The sequence below is a fragment of the Leguminivora glycinivorella genome, chromosome 19 (assembly GCF_023078275.1).
Source record: "Leguminivora glycinivorella isolate SPB_JAAS2020 chromosome 19, LegGlyc_1.1, whole genome shotgun sequence".
NCBI classification, from domain to species: Eukaryota; Metazoa; Arthropoda; class Insecta; order Lepidoptera; family Tortricidae; genus Leguminivora; species Leguminivora glycinivorella.
In genome coordinates, this window is record NC_062989.1 from 4,244,471 (window position 1) to 4,270,195 (window position 25,725).

General features: G+C 35.0%; 3 protein-coding genes across 3 annotated transcripts in view; all 3 read right to left on the bottom strand.

Annotated features, from left to right (window-relative positions):
- Positions 1 to 12,061, bottom strand: part of LOC125236255 — a 162,807-nt gene extending 150,746 nt beyond the window's left edge. Inside the window, exon 1 of the mRNA XM_048142945.1 lies at positions 11,779 to 12,061. The gene's annotated coding sequence lies outside the window, so the exon portion shown is untranslated. The remainder of the gene's footprint in view (positions 1 to 11,778) is intronic.
- A 5,974-nt stretch (positions 12,062 to 18,035) lies between these two features.
- LOC125236661 (mediator of RNA polymerase II transcription subunit 21) lies at positions 18,036 to 19,123 on the bottom strand. Its single transcript, XM_048143552.1, has 3 exons — positions 18,942 to 19,123; positions 18,593 to 18,871; positions 18,036 to 18,350 (listed from the first exon to the last, which is right to left on the bottom strand). The coding sequence occupies exons 1-3, from the start codon at positions 18,981 to 18,983 to the stop codon at positions 18,228 to 18,230; spliced, it is 444 nt and encodes a 147-aa protein (XP_047999509.1). The 5' UTR covers positions 18,984 to 19,123; the 3' UTR covers positions 18,036 to 18,227.
- Positions 19,124 to 21,448: 2,325 nt separating this feature from the next.
- LOC125236437 (solute carrier family 35 member G1) lies at positions 21,449 to 24,686 on the bottom strand. The gene is made up of 2 exons (XM_048143241.1): positions 24,569 to 24,686; positions 21,449 to 24,483 (listed from the first exon to the last, which is right to left on the bottom strand). The coding sequence occupies exons 1-2, from the start codon at positions 24,570 to 24,572 to the stop codon at positions 23,426 to 23,428; spliced, it is 1,062 nt and encodes a 353-aa protein (XP_047999198.1). The 5' UTR covers positions 24,573 to 24,686; the 3' UTR covers positions 21,449 to 23,425.
- Between the last annotated feature and the right edge of the window lie 1,039 nt (positions 24,687 to 25,725).

Sequence of the window (25,725 nt, forward strand, 5' to 3'; positions counted from 1 at the left end):
CGCACTAGTCCAAGAAGTGGTTAATTTCTTGCCAGGTCGAAAGTTCGCAGGGCCATCTGTACTGAAAAACGTCGTACGTTACACGTGCAAAAAGAAAATTAATAACCATGATAGGAAAGAAATAGTGTTTTTATTTAGAATCTTATAATTTTGCCCAGGGTTATCATTTCCAACAGAGATCAATAGAATCATACTAAGGCAATCCAAGGCTTGGACTTGGAGTTCCTTGGCAAAGCCTCTTTGTAACAGGATTTGCTACAGGCATCTTGCAAAAAGAAAATTAATAACCATGATAGGAAAGAAATAGTGTTTTTATTTAGAATCTTATAATTTTGCCCAGGGTTATCATTTCCAACAGAGATCAATAGAATCATACTAAGGCAATCCAAGGCTTGGACTTGGAGTTCCTTGGCAAAGCCTCTTTGTAACAGGATTTGCTACAGGCATCTGTTTCAACAGAGTGACCATCCAAGAGTGATGATCCAACAGAGACACCTAGACACTTGACAGACTAACTGTCATTTTTGCGCCCATTTCTAATAACATCGGTACTCAGCGCCAATATTTACCAGTTAGACACCGTGGTGAAAAAAACAAAGACTGTTCTGACTGTTCACAAACACGAATTACTCACTAATATTTTAAATGGGAAAGTGTGTATCTCTTTTTTACGTCAAAACGGAGCGACAAATTGACGTGATTTTTTAAGTGGAGATAGTTGAAAGGATGGAGAGTGACATAGGCTACTTTTACACTTCCCTAAAATGGGGGGTGGGTGTTTGTATGGACTTTATACAAACACCCACCCTCCATAGGTAGATACTATGGAGCATTCCGCAATTTTCGAATTTAACGCGAGCGATGCCGCGGGCAGAAGCTAGTATAAGTACTTATAATTTATACAGCGTGTGGATTCCATACGGGCGAATAATGTATCCAGTTATAGTATCTAATCATACGAATCATATAGGATAATCATTTTATTAAAAAGTGTTATTAATTAAGAGTAATTATTTTTTTGAATCTGTGTACGCCGTCCATATTAACTTGACATGACATAAACGTCATGTCGTAATGACGTTTAGGTAGGTACGCTAATTGATGTGGACGTAATACATTGCGTGCTGAATTATTATGTATGAAAAAAAATATCTCATCTATTCAATAAAAAACCATGTAGTTAGGCTCCTTAGGTCCAATACTAATCGTTATTCAAATATTCGCCCGTATGGAATACACACGCTGTATAAAGTATAGCACCTGTCAATCATGTCACAAGTGTCACAACTAACAATCGAAACCCATTATAAGAAACAGCACTAACGGCCCGCTAATGGTAAAAATCTAGATTTTCGCTCCAAATTTCACGGTCGCGATTGAACGTGCGATGTCGTATGCGACTTCATGAAGCTGACAGCTCATAATGACCTCAAATCGACATAATTTTCTAAAACTTTTTTTAGAAGAACTGTTTGTTTGAGTAGGTAAAGTAAAACAAAAAATGTTATATTTCAAATCAGCTCGATACAAAGTAATTGCTAGGATTGGTGTAAAAAAAGGCTAAAAATCACCATTCGCTCGATTTTTGACTCATGAAATGAATCTGATATTAAAACCACGATTTCAATAAAATACGAGATTTAACTTCACAAACAATCCTTATTCTGTAAACTTCGTTAGTTTTCTTATTGTTTTCTTGCCCAGATACATAGTGCTATCTCATTTACTCCTAGTACAAATAGACAGTGTGTGACATTTTAGTACCTATGCGGTATAAATATTTTCGCTCCAAATTTCACGGTCGCGATCGAGCGTGCGATGTCATATGCGAGTTATGCGACAGTATGCGACGCCGACCTTCATAGTAACGCGCAGGGCAAGTGGCCTATAAACTTATTAGATTACCTACAGATAACGTACTTACTATATATACAAGTATCACTTATCTAAGGAGTTCAAAAATATGGACTCTGCTACTTGGGTTTATGTTTGTATTTAGTTAACAAACGCCAAGTTCACTATAAGAGCTTAACTTCTAATATTCTTCAGCTCAATTCGAACTTTAACAAACGTCAGAAATTAGCTCTAAATACTATATACAACGTGTTTCCGGTAACACTCAAAACCTCAGACACCCCAACTGATTTTTATTTTTTTAAACTCATCTAGAGTATTCATCTTTTAATCTGATGGTTACTTTTTTTTAAATTGAATTTTTAATTTTCTGTACACCTCTACTTGACTTTTAGCTCTACACTCAATAAAATAATTGCTAACTTCCACCATAAACCATAAAACTATTTATTTGTGTACGTTACTGCAACGACATAAGGTTTAACGACATACGAATTCAATTTGTTATGACTTATGATAAACATTAAGATTAAACTGACAAACAACGTCAAACTCGTAGCGGAAAAAATAATCGTCCAAGTAACCAGCCAGTATTAATACCCCTAAATACTGAAAAAGGTAAACAACCTCTAGCAATGTGATATACACAATGTTGTCTTACGAGTACAATAGAATAGGCACGTAAAAAATAACTAATAATACAAATTTAAATAAAAATATTACCCCCATCAAGATATAGCTCAATCGATTCTACTCTCGATTCTGAACAAACTGTTTTCAGGTTTTTAGTGTTAAGTGAACAACACAGAACAGCCTCCTAACACAAAAACAGCCTCCTAGTAACAGAACGTAAGGTGTTCAGCCTATCTGGGTTGTCCAATTGGCTACCGACTGGACACCACAGATTAGCCGGGGCAGAGGTAGGCCAAAGAAAAGATGGCGGGATGACGACGCATTTTGCGGCGACTGGCCGGAGCAGGCGGCAAATCGGGATGAGTGGCGGAAGAAAGGGGAGGCCTTTGCCCAGCAGTGGGACACAATTATAGGCTAGGAAAAAAAAACGTATACGATTACGATATATATGTAGATCGGTTATAACAGTGAACAGTGTCAAATCAGTGATTATTGTTTCAAAAGCTGTTATGTACCTACTTTTAAAATGATATTATTATCTAGAATTCTAGATAGAGGCTCTAGAAGTTTAGAGCTAACGAATGGAGCCGCTTAAGAATTCCTAATAAAGTATGTGAAGGAATTTCCGTTACTAAAAAAAACAGCAAATTCAAAAATTATTAACGCAAATGTGTAACATCCCATAGAAAATTACAATTTCGCGCCTGTTTATAGTGACAAATTTCTTAACAGTCTTTAGTAGGTACCTATAGTTCGTACGAAGAGAACAAATTGGTCGCGTTCGCATCGTCAAAGAAACAAAAAATAATAATATGATTATTTCGAGCACAATCGAGAGTGCTCCAATTTATAATAAGCTACAATAAGAAAGTGAAATTACGTTCTCAATACGATCTTGTTTCAAGCCTTCCCTCCATAATAAAATGGCATGTAATGTTTATGGTCCACTTTCTGAGTTTTTTAGCTTCGATTCAATTCTGAAATAAAAGTGGATAGAAGTAAGTAACTAAACCCATCTTTCTCATCATAAAAAATAACTTTATGATATTCTACTAAACATTATTAATAAGTAAATTTTCCGATAGCCAGATTTTTAAAAAGAAATTTCGATTTTTTTTTAGTGTGTTTAATACTTTTAACCGTTCAACATAATGAAAAAACTTGTCCGATTACGTGTGTTTATTCATTATAAATTAAAAAACAAACTCAAAACATTTAATCTGACATATGATAAATTACCAACCTTCGCTGCGCATTAACTAAATATTTACACATTTTAAAATCAGTCCATAACGGATTTCACGTTTTCTTTATTCATCCAAACCTTGATTTATCTTTGAATAAGGTAATTGCAAATCATGCTTTATCTGGGGTGTCATTTGCACATATTCTATTCGCTTACCGTGTGCGAAGATCGCACGAAAAAACTAAGGGCCCATTAACCCACAATTTTTTGACCCATCCTCACACGAGGGGTTAAAACGTTGCGTGAACTTACATACGTTGCAGTACCTTGCGGTATTATAGGTCGCGCGCCGTGTGAATGAGCCCTAATATAAAACCATCCAAAAAGTATCTATGGTTGTGTTAGTGACGGATCTAAAGGTCCCTCCACATTGGTCTTCTCGAAAATACTCTCGCGATAGCACAGGCGTTATCTATGCGCAGGAGTTGACAAACTCTTACGAAACTACAAATGTTTACGATGACTGCCTGTTATTCTACTTACGGTGGCCTTTACGGCATCAGTTGTAAATGTGGCTGATAATCCTAGTTCAAACTATTAATAATTAATATGTTTACCTAAACAGTTCGTAAGATTAGATGTAGGTACCTACCTACATCTAATCTTAATTTTTCCGTATAAGAACTACCAAAATCAATATAAACTTATTTCAGGCGTCTATTGATAGTTTAAGTGTAAAGGTGCGAGATTCTTTTTTTAAAGTTGCTAGAAACTACGAACTGAGTAAGTATTGTGTTGGCACATAGGTAGATTTATAGGCTGGTCCGCAAAACACTTAATTTTCACCAAAACATTTTTTGGGATTTGATATGATTGAAAAATACAAATACTTAAGCAAAAATATATCAAAGAAGTCTGCCAGACCAAAGAGCATTGTATCACTACGTTTTATGCCAGCCTAGGTACCTATACTACTGAACCTTTCGTGTGGCAACACATATCACCGTGGTATTATCGCGTTTTATTGCTTTATTTCCCTACATGCACCTTGAACTTCGTGCAGCGTCAGATTATGCAGCAAACAGTTACTGTTAGGTTTCGTGTGTGGAACTGTGGATTTCTTTATTTTATTTGCTTGCACTAGGTATAATACAAGAAAACCATAACCTACTGGTACATTTAACAAATTACAAGATAAATAGGTATACGAAGGGTACATTTATTAATTTTACATTTAAGAGACAAGAGTGCAGAAAAGCCCTCTCCATACAATATAGTTAATATCCCATTTAATAACGACAACAATTCATAATTATATGAAATTACATGGACATATGCACTATACATACAAACTGTATTTATAAACAATAGACAAATAGAAATAAATAAATTGCCTTCCTAAACTGACCGTGCAATTTTGTGTCCGAGTATACAGACTATTTATTTTAATTTTAACACTTGTAACTATTACTTATACTAGGATTACTAGGAATAATTTATTTTGTTTTGTTGGTATCACAAGTATTTAAAAACTCAATTACAACAAAAAGGTTTAATTTGACAAAACTTTCAAGAAATCTTTATAAAGACATCTCCAACCGTAATTATTCACTTATGTTAACAAGACCGTCTGGAGACCTCCTTATTAATGGCTAGCCCACAGATTTATCTCCCACTGTAATTGCGAAATATAGCCGTGATTAAAATAAATAAACAGAAACAATGTTGGCTAGCAAATTAAAAGAGGATCCGCGCTTTAAATGTCAAGGTGAGCCCCAAGATGGCGCTAAGAAAATAAAAATGGTGGACGTAATGGGTACGCACCAGCTCACACTTTTATAAAGGTAGCCGAGGGGTATCTTATTTTTAGGGTTCCGTGTACAGACACAGGTAGAGACCTGTAGGCAAATACGCGGTAAAAGGCTGTTCTTTTAAAAAATATTTGAGGCGATAGTCCCGCCATTGGTTAGTAGGTCCGTCTTTCCTTGTTGCCCCGGTTTAGGTTTAGGTTTTTTGTGTTCAAAACCGAATATCTGTTAAATTACTACGAAATAGAACAAACTGTACTCATAAATATTCATACTAATGTTCGTACAAGTAGTTATAAAAATATACTTCGATATAAGATAAATTTTACGCTTTCGAACCCTTAGAGCAAAAACCGTCTCGCATTTTAACCGATTTTTAATCAATACGCATTTTTCATTCTGACAGTAATAATACGATCACGACTTAATAGTTCTAGTAAAGGAAATTACAATCGTATCTAGATATTATACATTCACAGTGATAAACTTATTTTTCAGTACATATTGTGGTGTTTTTGTCTCACTAGTATTCGCACTAGCATTTTCTTATCAGTAGGCCTAGCACATGATTGCCGCGAGAGTATGTCGCCGCAAAATAGATGACACGTCTTCTTCTAACTGTATTAATGGCATAAGGACGAATAGTCTATCTCGCGGCGACATACTCTCGCGGCAATCATGTGCTAACTCTGCAGGTCTCAAAGTCAGGTCGTTATAAGTATTAAGTAAGTATGTAAGTAGGTATAGTAAGATGAAAATCCAAAACGAAAACCAATTGTTATTTTGAGAAACTTTTTTGGTTTTGTTTTTATTTTAGAATTGCCGCAGCGAAGGTGTTAAGTTTCGGGATGGCTATTGGCTGCCCAAAAATTGAAAGGAGGCATATTATGACCACGACTGTACCTTCATTACTTACAATAAAATTTCCCGTTTTCTCATTGCGATAAATAGATCCAGATATGGACCATTAAGTAAGAACTTTAAAATACTATAAAACGTATAATTATGTGCCATAACTAATAACTAGTAAATGGAAATCATACATAAATACCTCTAAGTGTAAAATGTTTTGATTTGCGTGTTTATTTCATGCCATGTATTATTGCTGCAACGTCCTTTGTAAAAGACACGCAATTCCAGAATTCCTAGCAAAGGTGTCAATCATTTGTTCTCTGTCACTAATATAGAAGAGTGTCATGTAGTATGCGAGAGAGATAGCCCTTTCCTTCTCTGCGGTGCAATGTTTAGCATTTTGGCAAAGTTCTTGAACAAAATACCCAACGTTCATGCTGTAGCGAACGATACACTGCATCTCTTGTTATAACTCTTTCATTTATTATTGCGACGGAGATATAAGCTTGGCGTGGCGTTCCTAACGCCGCTAATGATTGGCACCTTGACCAGGCACCCAGATCCTCAAAAATGTATCTGATCAGATCCAAACGGTTTCAACGTTCCAATTTCAAATTTTACTTTTAAAAACCGTTTCAAGGTTCATGAAGACAGCTGGTTTAGAATAGTTCGCATCTTTAATTTAAACGATAACGACATATAACTGGAAAATCGAGGTTTGTCGAATATATCTAACATATTAGCATATACGTGAGGCCACGGCGAGGTAAATCTCGTGTCCGAATAATTGTCAGTGTCTGATTTAGAGATTTACTTAACATGTTATTTTACCCGCTTACTGCCAATATTCGTGGTAATCATTTAAAAGAAGTCATGTTGAAATGAAACTTTAAATCTTGACGTATAACTTTCACTACTATGCAAAATGTCATAAGATTTTGTTACCTACATGTTTAACAGTTTGCGTTGTAGAGGAAAACAACTTATAGGTATTATACACATTACCTCCCCTCATAAGTACCTAAATTATGGTACTAAGGTAAAGAGCCTTGGAGAGTCCCAAGATACCAAGTGTAAAAAGAAAAAAAAAATGTAAGTGACATAATTATGCAGCTATGAACCAAACTAGGTAACTACATACATACAACATACATACAATCACGCCTGTATCACAGAATATATAATAGTACAAGTACAGAAGGCTCACTCCTTTGATGTTCACAAAACGCCGCCATTCTAAATTCTTACCTACATTAACAAACGGACCGCACGCGTGCAGACGACATTGAATTCTATTGCGCCGCGCGAAGGTCGTCGCCACTGAATGGGCCGCGAACTCGCGGCCGCCGGCATGTACTTGTAGCGCGGCGAAAGGATCGCGGAGTGAGCCGCCCCTGCCTGTATCCCATAAAGAGGTAGGCAGAGCACATGAAACTACTGAAGTCTCAGTGCCACTCTTGGCAATTAAGGGGTTAAAAGAAAACGAAAAATTGTGACATTGCAGTGACAGGTTGCCAGCCTCTCGCCTACGCCACAATTTTAACCCAAATCCCACAGTCGACTTCTACGACACCCACGGGAAGACAGGGACGGGAAGACTAGGTAACTGCTTTATAAATAAGTATTAAATGAACCGGTAAGCCATTTATAACTAATTAAAACAAATTTAAATAAAAAAAACAAACACAATTTGGCTAAAATGAGGAAAACCTGTAATACCTACTTAGTTACCCCGATCGAGATATTTTTATGATAAACATTTAATCTGCGCTACAGACTGCTGTTTTGATACAAAATAGGTATTTTTACGGTGAAATTGTATTTTTTAGGTTATAAGTATTAAGTATTACTTTTTTCAGTTTTTTTGTAGACGGGCAAACAAGTATGTCACTAAAATGGCGCGAAATTCAAATTGTCTATGGGACAACAGTTTTTTTTTCTTGATTTTTTTTCAAATTAGCGGCCTTTATTGTGACAATATTTGCTTGAGCGTCTATAAAAAGTAAACTATCATTAAGGCTCCAACACACGTGTATTCCTAGAGCAACAGTGTAGTGCCGTGAAGCACCCGCCTCAAGCCGGTTTCGAGGGGTCAACACTTTCACGCGACTATCCGCGTTTTTTCTAATATTTCCTTTATGCGTAATCAAATTGCTTTGAGTTCTTCGACAATTAATATTGAGTTATGATGTCAAGGGAGAGAGTGGGGTTATCGATATCATTCATTACACATTTGACACTAATAACCCGGGACCGAGATACCTATATGGATTCATTTTATAATACGTCGTCTGATAATATGCAGTTTCCATAGAATATCAATGTATGCAACTCCAGAGGTAAAGACATGCACACTCCGAACCCTAAAATCACAGTATAATAAAGAGTACTATCGTACAGTATGGCCACTCCCGCTCCCCGCTGAAAGTGCCGACCACCCCCTCTCGGTTACCTCACAGTTACCGCTTGTCAAAAACGCGAAAAGTCGACTTGTCATATTTCACTTGTACAAGCATAGTACGCGTTCACCTTCACGAGCTTAGACTGTGTGCTAGGAACACGCCTCTTTCATATATTTTATCGCCAGTGTCCGAGGTGTGTTAAAATTGACCTGACAACCTTACTCGCCGACAGAAACTCAAGACTGACAAGAAGCGGATCCTATGCTCAGGCATTAATTGGGCTACAGGGTTCTAACATAATATGATGGTAGGTGTAATAACTACAGGACTTATTTGAAATTACAAAAATAGTCGCTCATCATAATAATACTAAACTATAAATTATTAATTGCTACTAATACTTCCAATTATATGTATAGGCTCTAGTTAATAAGCCCAAACCAACTAACTTCGTAATTTAGAACCTCAAAACACGCAATATTTCAAGCAATGACATATATTATTTACCCAACTGCACAATCACATTTATCTTCCAAAAACAGTGAAGACATACAAGGCAATAACTAACTACATATAACAATTCTAATACGGGTAATAACTCAATATGAACAGCTGTCTGTTGTCCTAATTGGCAACGCATGCGTGCTATTCGTTCCTATAATTAGGTATAGTTAAATATAATTATAGCAATCGGTCCTACTTGCATTACAATGCCACGGATTTATTAATATAAAGTACGTTTTGTCAAAGATGTTTTGGAAATAAATTGGTGGAGACGAAAGAATAACCGGTTACGTTATCGTCACAGCGAAAATACCGAACAATAACAAAAGATATACCTACACCGTGCCTAGAATAATATAAATATGACAGTTCTAATGTTAATTTGAATAATATAAGTATATGATAAAAGTACATGGAGATGTTGACAGTTCTAATGGTATTTTTTTTTTTTTTTTTATTTCGTTATACGGTCCGTATGTAAAGCGGTCACCGTAACCTATGGCGCCTGCAACTATAAATTCTTTTCAAGAAGTATATAAACTTAAGGATATTAGATAAAAGTACATGGAAAGATGTTGGAAAGTATTTCAAAATAAATTAAAAGATGTTGGAAGAGTTGACACAAAATAAATATTAAAATATTTTCATGTAAAACTAAGACATATTACTAGTTATAATCCTACATATAACGCTATAACTACATACCACATACAAGTAGTTATTAGGACTTTTGACTACTTGCCATTTTGACAATTTGACAGACTTCTATAAAATTATGACATATTAGGTACAGTTTAACCTTTGCATGGGCGGGGTTGTCAAAATCGCTCTGAACTTTAGCTTGGTATGACTCTGTCTCAATTTATTTTATTATTTTAATCTGGAGATTATTATTTATTTGGAAATAAAGTTATTTTATAAAAATCTTCCTACATGCGATAGGCAACAGGATCCGATTAAAACTTCGTTGAGAAAAACGTATTTTATTGGATAAAGAACCGCAGACAGTTACAGAGACGAGACTTGGTCACAAATAAAAATTAAAAACTTGTTTATGGTCCAAGAATTTGTGTCTGCCATTATTTGTCTATTAGAATGCAATCTTGATTTTAGATGGTTAATGGCTGATACCGTTCTTCTCATTATGTTAATTTAAAATCAATAGAGCACCGTACTAACTCTTTGGTTGTCATAAACTACGTAAATGCTATATAAATGCCGTTAATTAATACTATATAAACTTTATTTCATAGCCAAAAGTCTTTACCTTTTAGTTACATTGCCTTCGAAACAGGAAGTCACGGGTTTAAATCCGTGTAAATGTGAGTATATACTTATCTCCAGTACATATAAGGTGCTGCTTTCCCACACTACACTAGCACAGTAAAATAAAAAGTACTATAGTGCGTAGAAGTACCTATCCTATGTCAAAAGTTTAAAAGGTACTGTAAAATTTGAACAATACACGTGCAATTGACAAATCATGACAAAAAAATATTTGTCTTTTTATGACAACTGTTGCAGTAAATAAAATAAATAAATAAATAATAATAGTAAATAAATATTATAGGACATTCTTACACAGATTGACTGAGGCCCACGGTAAGCTCAAGAAGGCTTGTGTTGTGGGTACGGGATCATCCACATATTACGTCACACCAAATTTCAGGTTTTTGGACCCCTCCCCCCCCCTATGTCACGCTTTTTTGTATACCTTTAACAGGGATTGTCACATTTAGTATGACCCCTCCCCCCCCCTTAGACTGTGACGTAATATATGGATGACGCCTACTCAGACAACGATATATATAATATATAAATACTTATATACCTACATAGAAAACATCCATGACTCAGGAACAAATATACAGGCTCCTCACACAAATAAATACCCTTACCGGGATTCGAACCCGGGGCCGCGGCAGTAGGTAAGGTATATCAAAGTCTATGCAAATGTAGTAGTTTAATTCTTATCTATCATGACATTCAATCGATGTACAGTATAAAACATCAAAAATAATAACATCCCTCAGTTAATATCTATCCATTAATTAAATTAAAGTAAACAACACTTAACTTACTAAGCAACTTGTTAACAGGGTCGTTCCAAACAGTGGCCATCAACTTCCGGTTTTCTGTAGGTTGGTACACTTGGTACTTATTACCCTGAGTAAAGGGATTTCCTTCAAAAGCTTCCGGTTGGTTGACCCATTTCAAATTATAATGATATAACACGCATAATTAGAGTAATAACATAATTAAATAAATTAGGGTATTTCTCACTAGAAGTATTCGTATGCACTTCTTACCCAGAAAACTGATCAAAATGATTAGGTAGGAAGTAGGAACCTACTATAATTTCTAACCTACTACTACTACTACTAATAAACCGCAATGAAATAATTATATTTGTAAACATCTTTTCTAATAATTACCAGCCGGTACTAATTAGTGAGGAAATAAACACAGAATCACTGCCTACCATACATTCACCAATCACTCAATCAGTAAACATAAATAGTAAACAGTAAACACGTACCTTTCGCGGAAGCGCGTTGGGAGAGTCAACCCGTTCTTCCGGGTCCTATCCAGTTTCACATCCACTCCCTTTTGAAAGGGAATTCCGAAAACAGTAGAAAATAAACACAACACGTTCAAACGCAACAGTCACAATCATAGTCCTTCATTGTTTAAAAATAAAACTTAAGTCCACTTTCAAATTAAAATAAAAAGTTGGTCATAAACAAACACGATAGTCTGGAATTCGTTTTTAAATTCGAATATGGAACGCGGAGCGCGAAATCGGCGGCAAGTCGCGTGTGTGCGGCGAAGAGGTTGGTTATCAACTGCACGGCACAGGTGAGGCTTTAGGCGAGAGGCTGGGCGTATATTCCCATAGTATAGGTGAGTCGACGCTCCATCAGCCTCTGATCTCAAGAATTTACTAATAAGATGAATAATCGGAACGCAAGCGTATACTGGTTTTATTAACTTACAAGCGATGTGAATGACAAGTTAGGGTGTTTGAGGCCGCGTGAATGTAAAGGTTCCATTCGAACAGCCGGTTTCAGATGAGCCGGGGCTTGCCAGACGGTGCATTTACAAAACTGTCTGCGGGCATTTCTCCGACAGTCGTCAAATCGTTCGATGGCCGTATCAGCGATCTGCGATATCCGTATTTGCGAATTCCCGGTTGTAGTCCAGTTGCCTTCAGCAGGGCTGTTAGCCTGTTATGCTTGCAATTTTATTACTTATCCAAATATCCATGATGTAGTTAGGTAGGCAGTTTTAAAAGAAATGCTTAATGAAAAAAAAAAATCATATTTAAAAATCAATGTTTTATTTATAAATTTATGTACGATAGGTACTAAATACTAATACTAATGTATGAAGAGACAGGTCATGTTTTGGGCCCTAAGTTATTTTTCTATTTACAACAAAAATTTAAATGTCACCCTCAAAAATTTCGAGGAAAAGCTACACACAATGATCCACTCAACAGCATAAGATATATTTACATACTGACAACTAATAGTATAAAGGCCATGGAAAACTCAAAGTTACATCAATGTTTGTTTGGGTGTTCTGCCTTTTCGCAGAAATATGTTTGGCCGAATTTCATTTGCCAAACAACGTTTGGCAAAAGTTTCATTTTGACAACTAACGTTTAGCAACTTTTTGTATGCCAACTTCTCATTTGGCAGAATTATTGAAAAGCAGATTATTATAATCCATCTAAACGTTTGGTAGACTAATCATTTGTCAAATGTTTCACTTGGTCAAACAACTTTTGGACGAATAACGTTTCGCAACGAAACATTAGGCAAGTTACAAAATACAAATAATTTTTAACATCACCCATTCGGAAAGGGTACTTTTCTTCCCTGTTAGGAGGGAGCAAAGCAGCACTTTTCTGTTCAAGGACTATGTTGCCGGCATAATGATATATGACATGCAACATGAAAGTTTGGTTTTCAAAAAAAGGCCTTTTAAAAAAAGGCCAAACGTTAAGTTGGCAAATGTTAAGACGGCAAATAAAAAAAAGGTAAAATTGGGAAATGAATATTCGGCGGAATGAAATTCGGCGAAACGTGGGTTGCGAAGTGATATTCGGCTATAAATTTTTGGCGATAAATAAGAGAACCCAATGTTTGAATACTTACTCCTTTATTATATGGGCTTTACAATCTAGTAGTATTTATCATAGCAAAAACAAAAGCTTATTTCACAAGGATATTATGGAAATGGGAAAATATGCTTACACTATCTTTTCAGTACAGATGGTGTTTTTTTTACGCACTAGTGTGAGAAGTGGTTCATTATATGCCAGGTCAAACAGGTGAAAAACGTCGTACGATAATGTACTATTTTATATGGTTATAAATGTATTCTAGATCTGCCTTCTTATTACCTATTCAAGAACCACTCTAACTGTGAAGTACATATAATAAAATTATGGAAAACATAAAAAAAAAATTGATGAATATCTATCAGTAGGTATACATATACGCATATGCAAGATAAATGGGAATATACATACAATAAGAAAAAAAACACTAACCAGAATACAGAACCTCCTCCTTCTGGTTTAATAAGTCGGATAAAAAATAACTGCTTTCCTTCAAACAAACAAATAAGGATGAATGAATAGTTGAATAATTATATGTATACTACTTATCAAAATAATACTATATTTGAGACTAAACAAACCTTTTGGTGGGGGGCTCTGAATTATTATATAATTTTATATAAGTAAACTTTTTTGAAATAAGTAAATTAGTTATTCTTTTTCCTAGCCTCAAGAAATGTATTTAAAATGACATTTCTGTTATATAAAGTACCTACCCTATAAATTAAATGAAATCTATGTCTAATGTGTTACTACCAGCATAGAGAAAATTGTAAGCTGTGCTCATTTTGTACATTGATTAAATCCCATTTATTTACATACCTAAGGTTGCCAGCTTTGTGAAAATCTTGAGCCCAAATTATTTATTAGCTTACTAATATGTTTTATCATATTTTGCATACCTACAATTATAGTATCAATGAAATTAATGCATCAAGTGAATAGCTTAAAGCTGAGTTTAGACGTGCAAGTTATTGCTGCAAGTTTTGAGACGCAACTATAGGTTAGAGTGAGTGGCAAATATCTGCATTTCGCTTTGGCACATATCTATATTTAATAAATTTGCAAGCCTTGTCATCCGATACATCCGTCTCAGGTTTTTCTCTTCAATAATTTGACAGGTGGAACTGACTATTTATTTTTATGCAGGAACATCGAAATGCCTAACACGTAGCGAAAGCTAGATGATACCGAATTTCGGGCAAATTGTCATGGCACGTTATGGTCTCATCAGAAGTTCGTTCGCTTTTCAATCCAGAGGTCACTGGTTCAAGCCTCGGTGGAGACACACGTAAAGATATCCAGTTTTTTGGGTTTTATTTATTATTTTATGGTTTTTTATTTGTTTAGATTTTTTTTGCGTAAGTTTTCACGATAATTCTTAATTATTTTGAACGTACATTCCAGAATAGGCAAAATATTACAACCTTAACGGCTCAGCCACGACATTGGTCTAAGCGCGACAGCGGCGAGCGGCGGCCATACATTGAAGCGAGACACAGTGATGGGACTTTTCATTCACACGTATGGCTGCCGCTCGCCGCTGCCGCGCTTAGACCAAATGTCGTGGCTGGGCCGTAAGTGCGTTTTCACATTATACCCGATCCGCGATATCGGATGTAGGAAGGATTTCAAAGGCGAAAATCAAAGATGGCGACTTAAACATAATATATGCGATATCGGTCAATGAATAAAGGCAAGAAATTGGTTCTACCTGGGAATTTTCTAGAGATTGAAGACATTATTCCACCATTTGAACTTATGTGCAATAAAGTATAAATAAATCATTGGTTTTTGAAATTGTTGATATGTCATTTTCATAGGCTAACTGTAGGTACTATTGTATATCATTCAGGGACAGGGTACAGGGTTTATAGTAAAATAAAAAGAAACTAGCTATAATAACTTTTAATTATAATATACGTTACAAAAACTTGTTTCATTTACTTGAAAATATTAGAGGTTTACCATATCACAACAAATATATAGTCATCAATGCGATGAAATAAGTTCTCAGGAAATTTATTTAAAATGTGATAAGCCTTTAGTGGATGGCCTGCTTCTGCTTTTCTTGTTTTCGTGCTCCTTCATCCCATTGAAACTTCGATGTTTACGCATTTTTGTCAATCTGTTTCGATTTGTACACAGGAGCAGACATGAGGGAACAACTCAAATGATTTTGGAACATACTCGTAACTGGGATTGGCTTCCACATCGGCTTTTCTACCTCCAATAAAGTTTGCATTATAAATTCACCGTAAATTCAATACTTGTAACAAATGATTATGCACTTTAAATAATCAGAGGTTAGATGACACTTTTCTTCTTACGGCAATTATCCACTTAAACGGTGGTTTCGTTTTCACCACAGTCTTGGAAATAGCTAGAATTTAGTCGCTATTTTTCTTGGTGTTATTACAATTCACCATAACAAATTTTACTAGGCCCATATTAAATTTATCTCGAAAATGTTTACTGCAATATGGATTTGACAGCGTAAATCAGTGACAGGAATGTCAATTTTGGCCATAGTGAGCGCTGGCTGTGATCCTTTTAGTTACCCCCTCCACCCGCTTTGCACCCTGCACCTTTCCAATACAGTACAGACTTGTCATCCCATACATCCGTCTCACGTTTTTCTCTTCAATCATTTGACAGGTGCAACTTACTAACTTAAGTATTTACTTTTCAGCAGGAACATCGAAACGCCTGACACATTAGTGAAAGCTAGATGATGGCGAATTTCGGGCCAATTGTCAAGACACGTTATGGTCACGGTTGAAGTTGGTTTGGTTTTCAATCCAGAGATCACGGGTTCGAATCCCGGCGGAGAGACACAAAGTGAAGATAACAGTTTTTTTGTGTTTTATTTTAATTTTATAGTTTTTGATTTTTTTTGCATAAGTTTTAACGATAATTCTGAATTATCTTGAACGTACATTCCAGTAAAACCAAAATATGCTAGGTAAAATATTACAACTCTAAGTGCGTTTTCACATTATCCTATCCGCGATATCGGATGAAGGAAGAATTTTAAAGGCAAAAATCAAAGATAGCGGCTTAAATATATTGGATATCGATATCGGTCCTACATCTGATACCGGATCGGATAATGTGATAACGCACTAAGACGGAAGTATTACTTTCTGATTATTTCATTTTTAGTAGTATAAAAATGTTTTACCACAAACAACTACATAATTTCAGCACGACAGAGTCAGACGGCACTATGATCAGAATGAGACTAAAGTTGTCAAAATGATAGATATTAGATATTGTATATTATTGGGGAATAAAACAATAATTATATTAATAGGCCAATTTTATTCACCAAATTCTTTGAAAAGTTTTTTCATTACCATACTAAGTGTTGGTCCAGATTGATAAAACATGGAATATTGGTAGTTCGGGTGTAAAAACATGTCAAACCTGAGATATGAAATATTAGTACTTATTTTCCCATCAAATATAATGAATAAAAATAAATCAAACACAAAGTATTAAATAAAAAAATAAAAAAAGATTCACAAAAAAGCAAGGTCTCCCCGGTGAGATTCGAACCTCGTCTGCTGCTCAAGTTATCGCAGCTAAAAAGCAGTATCTTTGACCGCCACACCAAACTTCTACTTAATCAGAGTGACGAAATTAGGTAACTTATAGGTATAATATGAGTAGTAAGTCATGAAGACTTTTCACGACAAATTGAATGAATATTAAATGTTTTGTTACTTCAAAATGCAACGTTGCCAGACTGCTGACTGCAACGTCGCATAACTCTAGTTTGGTCGTAAACTGATTTAGACCTTAGTAAATTATTATTAAAAATCAATTCAGAAATAGAAGATGATGGCTATACGGCGCTTGACTGATGGATGCGTTTTGTTATATAAAAAGAGTAGGTACATATTTCTGAAAATATTTTTATCTTCTTGCTTTAAACTAAAAATCATCTTGATATTCATCAATTATCATCATTTTGATATTTTGATATTCGTATATAATTAATAACCTAGATACAAAAAGAACATAATGAATGATACTTCGATATTTTACCAGTATCGAAACGCAGTAGGTTGGCCATGACAGCCAGTGACAGTACTAGTACTGAGGACTTACTGCTGTCACCTGGGTTAACACATTGCGGACATCTTTCTCTTTTACTCCTATCCAGGCATATAGAGTGACATATATAGCCACATAGCGCAAACTCTGGTGTTCGTGGAAAACCTCATAGCTAGACTTGTCATTCATTCATTGTAAAAATAGTTAAAGAGATTTTGACTCTAAAGACTAATGTTTAAGTGATTTTCAGTCTTATGTTAAAGCTGAGTAAGACGTGGATGGCGGCAAAGCTTTTGTAGATACATACATATATTGAATCACGGAATTAAGCAACACAAGGCAATTTTTGTTATGTATTTATATTCCGCGTTTTGTTTAAGCCGTATATTGTATCGTTTTTCATAACAAAATGCGTAGATAATTTACACCTTAGTCTGTAACGTATTCGCAAAGGTTCTTGAGCGAAACCAAAATCGACAAAACTATCTGAGCTATTTAAGCTCTTGCATATACTTCTGTCTCAGAACTTTATGTCAGCACATAACTAACAGTGATCTCAAGGCAACAAGAAATTTGTCCATCTAACTCAGCTTTTTTTGTATGAAAGCAAATGAATGTATCAGAGTAAGCATTGTAGAAGCTTGCATATTTCTCTATGCTTTCATATGTACAAGGTATTTTATTATGTAACAGGCACCTTCAAAGGTCTTCTTCCATACTAATACATGTAACATAACACACAGCACAGTTTTTCAGGTTTATCACCGACGGTGGTAGCCGCCATGCTTCTTTAAGTCCTATAACGGTCTCACTTCCTTGTTCAGAATCTGTGCTGGATTCTGCATGTCGAGTTGGCACTGTGCAATGTCGCTGAGGGCGCCCTGGATTTTTTCTAGGAGAATCTCACCTTGGCGGACAGCCTGAACAGAAAATACATAAAATGAATATACTTTATTTATGATATATTAGAAAAGTCTTTATTACGAATAGTTACCACACTAGTAGTATGTTTAATTGGCACCAAACAATAACTATGGAATGTGCTGTGAGTATTGCAGCATCACAACAAGGTTCAGTACTAATGTGCTCTATCCATTCAGTCAAAGCGCTAATTATTATTCAACAAGTTTAAAAGAAAGCTGTTCATAGCAATTTTACTAACCTCTTCAAGCCTCTCGGCAGCTTCCTTGTTCTCAGCCTCCAAACGCCTTAAACTCTGCACTTGCAACTCAGTAGAACTTTCCTCACTAGGCAGTGACTCGATCAGCGTATCGATATCCTTCGCACAACGCGATATCAACGTAGCGAACAACAACGCATAGTCTTCCTGACTCTGCTGTTGCTGCGGCGTTTGAGAGCCACTACGGTCGAAACCAGGGAACTTGCTCGGCGTAGAGAACTGCTGAAGTATACCGATGCTGTTGCAGAAGTGTTCCGCTTGCTAAAACAAATGCAGCCTTAAAAATGAGGACACAATTAGACACGTAAACTACCGTCGATGCGACGCTTACCTGATTTATTGTGTCTTGTAATTGAGTAAGACGATCAGCCATTGTTAAGTTATGTGAGTAAGTAAGTATAAGGATAAGCAACAGGAGTTGGAACTGAATGTGTGGAAAATGTAGATAAATCTAACAGAATTCGCAAAATAATAAATAGAAAATGATCGGATCGAGTAGACAGCACAATCACATGTCACAGTGACAGTGCTATCCACAGAATCCACAAAATTGGTAAAACGTTGCTACATGAAGTGCTCCCAGAAATATAATGTTGGTACTTTGAAATTTCCTTCGTATTTAAAAAAAAATACAGAAATTTCATCAGATTTCGGAAAGGGGCTTTTGATAAGTAGGAGCAAAGCGGCAGTTATCCTTCCTGCTTGGAGGATCAAAATGTTAAACCTTTTTTTACTATTTGTATTTCGAACCTCTGTAACATGTTTTTTATAATTAAATGTCTATTTTTATAAATTCTAGTGTTCCGTCATATTATATTACCTTCCTTCACTTTCAAACTGAACTAGATGAGTGTGGTCGCATATTTTCTATACTGAAATATTTATTTCCTTTCCTCTTCATTTTCCTCTACGATCTAAACAAAATGTCACTTCTGTTCTAGGACATTGTTTTAAGTTTGTTTTATAGTCTGTCAAGCTATCTCCTTCCATCACTAAAAAAGGCGGCAAATTGAAAAAACCTTGGTGCGTCTATATTTATCGTCTCATAACTCTCTTAAAACAAGGGTAGCTATGCTTTTTTGCTTCGGAGCGTTGATGTTCCTTGGCGCTGGCCATTATCAAATTCTCTCGCACCTTGGGCAAGGGGCGGGGGAGGGCTAGTAAATAACCTGGCTATTTACATAGAAGCGATTTCCTCACTGTGGTTGATGTGTTTTTTTCGTTCAAAGGGTTTGGCACGGAACAGGCTTTATTTTAAGCCATTTTTACCAATAGAAAAGGCATTACTGAAATTGAAAATTTTTAAGTAGGCAGGCGCAAATATTTATCATCAGTTTAAAAAAAATTAATGTCGTACACATTTAAATAAAACACTTTTTAAGCAGTAATATAATTTGTCTAATTATGATGTAGTACAGGAAAATATATCACAATCCTTTATTGAAGATAAATGCACGCAAAATAACCTTAAGAACATAGTTACGTTATTAGCATTTTGAACGTATTCAATTTAGTACATACATTATTTAGATCCTGTAAGAAATTTTACTCATAAAATTTAAGTAATATTCGTTACATTGTACACTCAAATAAAATTTAATAGGTAAAATTACGCCTTTGGTAAAGAGACAGGTAAATTTTATTAAATTAATCGCTGTATCAGAAAAAAAACTTAAAATTACATAACAATAGATCGTAAGATTTGAAATAATTTATTAACGATTGTGAGCGTATGTGACCGTTTGTTTCTTTCTCAATAAAAAAAAAACGAGTAAGTTGGTAGCTAATTTTTTTTCCGTTTATACAAATAATATTTATCATCATTATCATCAAGTATTATTTAAGACACTGACAACATCCAATGACCTTGACGCTAGCGAACACTGTCTATTCGCATAGGAGTAAGTGAGAGCGCGATGTCACTAAAACAGGGCGGCTAGGTACGAAAAGTACGGAAAAATATTAAAATAAAATAGAAAGACGCATTATTTGTGCAATATGTTTCGTTAGTGTTTTAGATGTTTATATTTTTGTTATTTTAATTTGAATTAAAGACAGCTAAGTGAATAATTGAACGACATAGAACCGTTTAAGGACGAACTCGAGACCAATCTTTGCAATTTTTTTCTTTCGAGCCGATTTCGTTAAATCGTGTATCGAGTACAGCTATGTTCGTTGAAATATAATGAATAATAACATATAATTTACTTGCCTTACTAAAACTAATAGTTTATCTTAAAAAACTGCGCAAGTAACATCAATTTTGCGGATTTGGGTGTTGTCAGCCCCTTAAGTAAAACATAAAACAAAGATATTAAAATCAAACTAATAGAGTCTGCTACTGAAAGATACGACTATTTATATAGAGACGACAAATAATAATCAAGATTATGCAACAATTAAAAAAATTTGCCTGCTAGAGATTTATTTTGAAATAACATTTTTTTTTTAAATTTTATCTTTCAGTAATTAAACGGACTCATAAGCAGTTACTAACAAATGTGAAAATTTCAGTAACTAACTGTGATAATAACAGAACATAAATTAAATTAGATATCTTAATAAAACCAAACAGGATGAACCTATGAACAAAAGTCCTACAACTACCTCACAAATATGTCGAAATATTCGTAGGGTGAGTGCTATAGTTATTGGTAGTAATTAGTAATTTGGCTTTTCCAAGTACAGTCACCGGCATAAATAACAGATGATTTATGTACCTTGTCGCTTTTAATCAAATTTAAACACGTTAATATGACAAGGTACATAAATCATTATTTATGCCGGGGACTCTACATATAGGTATAACTCCGTAAAAGATAAAAAAAACGTACCTCAGAACCATAAACAAACCTTTATTCTGGTTCACATGGCCACACCTTTAGTTGATTCTTGGATAGATGGCGCTACTAATATTAATATTAGTCAATTTTAACTGATATCAAGTAAATCAGAATCACAATTTCGTTTTCTTTCAACCCAGTAATTGCCAAGAGTGGCAGTGACTTCAGTAGTTTCATGTGCTCTGTCTACCGTTTTATGTATCAAGTAAATTATTTGGATCAAGGAAATTGTCAAAACTGAGGTTTAAGTGTTTTAAAACTTTTAATCCTGTCACTATGGAGTAAGAGCCCAGAGCCGCCATACCTTCCTCTTTTTCTCAAGGATTTACATTTTACTCTGACATTGTCTATAGGTACTGTATACTTGATTCTCTTCGCTTTTTCTAAAACATTAGTAGCAAAAAGAAGCCTTATCATTAAGAATGGCCAATTAATAAGTACTTAGTGGCCAATAACTATAGCAGTCATCCTTTGAAGACATATTTACATAATTTTCTATACCTGCCTATCTTTTCTTAACTGTCTATGAAATATGAACTACCTAGAATGAATGATAATGAATAGTGAACTATACTATAATATGAAAAACGCGTGATATGTGTTAAGGACTAGTGTAAACGGCAGCATAATAGAAACATGTGCAAATTGCAATTAAATTCTAATAGATTTAACATAACTTATGATGTAGGTAAATATTGACTAGGATGGGTCAATCTTGACAAACAAGAAATATGAACAGGTACATCAAGGGCTAGAGAAGGGGTCACCAATTAATTTCTTCAGGGGTCCGGATTAAAAAAAAAATCGCGTTCCGTTTTAGAGGGTACATTTAGTCACAATAAAACGCAGCGTCATTAAATAGAATTATAACAAGCTAGTTGGGAGCAATTGTTTTAAATGACAAACTTCTATGAAATTAAGATGTTTACTCAACCCTGGCGTAGACTGGGCTACAAAAATCGTTGCCAGCTTAGCTCAGTCTAACTTTTAACGCATCATTTGGTGACCCCTGACGTCTAAAATTTAAAACTAAATCTACAAGGAACAAGTGACTAGGACAGGTGACACAACTCAAGTTACGATGGACTTAATTAACAGTCTTTTAGGATGAAAGGTCTTATTTTATATCAAATTTAGCTAATGAGAATAATGAATAATTTATATTTAACCCTATTATTAGCAAATCAATTTTGTAGCACTAGTATTCATTTTATAAGAGTAACATCTGCAACACATTAAAATATTTCATTTTAAAAACTAAGATATTTGGCTGTACATAACAGTAATAAATAATAATGAATAACGATATTTAAAATAGTCAGGCACTTGAAGTGCTATGAGGTCCTTTCCATCTAAAATTTCGAAAATATGGTAAATATCGTCACTACTTTTAAAAAATCTCGTATCTCACGCTGTTCCTCAAAGTTAAAACGCAGTAAGTCTATACGCATTCCATACATATTTACTACAATTTTCTTTTCATTGACAGACGAAGATACAAGTTTTTAAAAAGTAGTGACGATATGTCCTTATTACCCTTAAGGACCCTTTTACAATGGAAAGCTACTCAAGCAGTTCCAAATATACGGTCAAAGATATTTTTGCCTAACAGGGAAGTAGGTCATGATTAATGATTATAATTAACATTAAGAGCTGAAGCATCTTAAGTGCAACTTAGGTTCACTACAATTAATATAGTTATGTCATTTGTATGGAATGTTTGAGACTTTTGGGTATATTTGCATTGAACAATTTAGCAAAAATACTATTTAAATGCAAAATATAATGATCTATCTTATAATTAAGTACAAGCAAAACAGTTTCAATAACATTTCAAACAATGTGCAATGCAGTAAAACATTTTTAAAATGACATGTGATACCTACATGAACATGAGCATTCACAACATTTGTTACATTATAGTCACTTACATATAATATACATCATGGATTCAAGATTCAAAAATATATAATTATTTTGCTAGAATACCCAATTTACTTCTCATTTCAGAGTCTGCGGGTAAAGCCATGGCCCACTTCCGTAATCCTACCAGGATAACAGAACTGAGTACTAACACAGCACCCATTACAGATGCTTTACTTGGCATTTCATTGAAAAACATGATTTGCCATAGAAATGCAAAAACTATGTCCGCAGAGCGGGCTATAGCCACCGGACCTGCTTGCTCCATTTGTAATGCCATTGTGAGCAGTATCTGCCCTAAATAACTGAACAATGCAAGACAAACAACCAGGAACCGTTCCGTACCACAGTTTGGCATACACAGTACACCAGCAATAATAGAGTAAAACAAAGTTTGTAAAATAGCATACATGCCAAAATTGGTCATGATAACTGAGAAATGGAGACCCTTCAGTATTCTCAACAATACATAAGCATTGGCGCCAAAAATTGTAGAACCGAAGGCTGCCACAGCTCCCCGCACTGTATTATAATGGTAATTCTGATGAGCCTCCTCATTTCCTCCAAATAGAAAGGGGGGATTGGTAATCAGAATAACCCCCAATAGAGTTAATACAATAGATATTATATTCCAAATGCCACATGGCTCTTTTAACAGTACACAAGCGAATATTGAGACAAAGACAGGTACTGAAAATACAATGACTGAAGCATCGGCTAGTGGCATGTGCCTGAATGCATAAAAACTGGATAATAAACCAATTGTACCCATCAGTGATCGTAGAGCAAGCATTAATCTCTTACCTTTCGGAAATACAGGCTGATTTGTGAAGATTACTATAGGAATTGTAGGTAGGAGTATTCCTATGAACCTGCACATGGCCAGTTGTATAGGATCTACATTCACAAGACTCTTTACAATCACAGAACATAGAGAGAAGAATAAGGATGAGAGTGTAGCCAATATCAAACCGAAGAATGGGCAGCGTTTGATTAGCGGGCGCTTGTTTTCTAGCAGATTCGGTATGCTTTCATCGCCGCTTCCTGCTGAGAGGTCCACGAGGTGTTGCAGTTCTAAATGTTCCGGCATTTTCCTTCGCACCAATTCTGTAACCGCACCCAGAATTAACCCACCACCACCACCACCACCCATAAAATATTACGATACCAAACATTACTTTTTACAACTTACCCATAAAGTGTTTTTAAGTCAAGTGTTCAAATGTTTCTAATAACAATATACAATGCCTTAAATACCTCGTCGCTCATAATAAATAAACAATGTTTTGTGCAATATTCATGAATTCTTAATGGATTTTAATCCCCTCGCCCCTTAGCATGACAGAGCAAGCCTGAAACCTGAATTTAATTTCAGCATGCAAACGTCAAAAATGACAACTAGTACTGTCAATTTCATTGCGTTCAGAAATTGGTTGATGGAACATGGATAGAACTTATACTACTCTTTGGATATAACGTTGCAAGTTGATTGTGATTTTTATGAAAAAACTTGACACAGAAAATTTTATCGGATAAGAGTTTTACACGAGTTTTACGTAGAAGTCGTAGAACATTGTCTCCCCAAGTTGATTTGTTATCTGTTAGTTCCCGCCCAAATTTCAATATTTCACAGACGACCCCTCCCGCCGCCTAAAAGTGTTGTTGCAAAATGTGGACTATTATCAACCAATTTATAAGTTCGTTAAAAACACTTTTGGTTCAGTTTGACGTTACACCGGTTTGACAGTATGCAACGAAAGTGAGTTTTAAATGTGTGAAATGTGAAGTGAACCAACTTAAAAAACCGTACAAACGCATTACCATTAAAATAAAGACAGCTTTAGTGAAACTAGTGATATTAAAATATGAACTGTGAAGTGAACAAAGAACTGACTCATCACCATCAAAAATAAAGACTTGGCTTAAAGGTCTTAGATACCAGGCCATAAAATTACAAAAAAAAAAAAAAAATTTCAATATTTGACGTTTAGTTGACAGATACAGATATTGAAGATCTCTGAATCTTTCTCAACTCAAGAGAACTTGTGTGGAACTGGAACTTGTATTGTAATTATCTAATTATTGTAAAAGTGGAGATGTTATGATGCATTTGAGGGCTCTGTAAGTAATCGACGTTTAGAATAGAATGAACAGCAAATCAAATATTCCTACAGTAGTTGAACAAACACTGAGAGAAATTGAAAGTCGAATCAGTCAATTAGAAACCAAACAATGTAAGTAGTTACACATATGAAAGAAAAAGTGACCAAGTCCTCTGGTGCCTCCATAGTGTGACTACTTTAAGACAGCACAAGTTGAAATATTTTCAATAGATTATAATTTAACTTG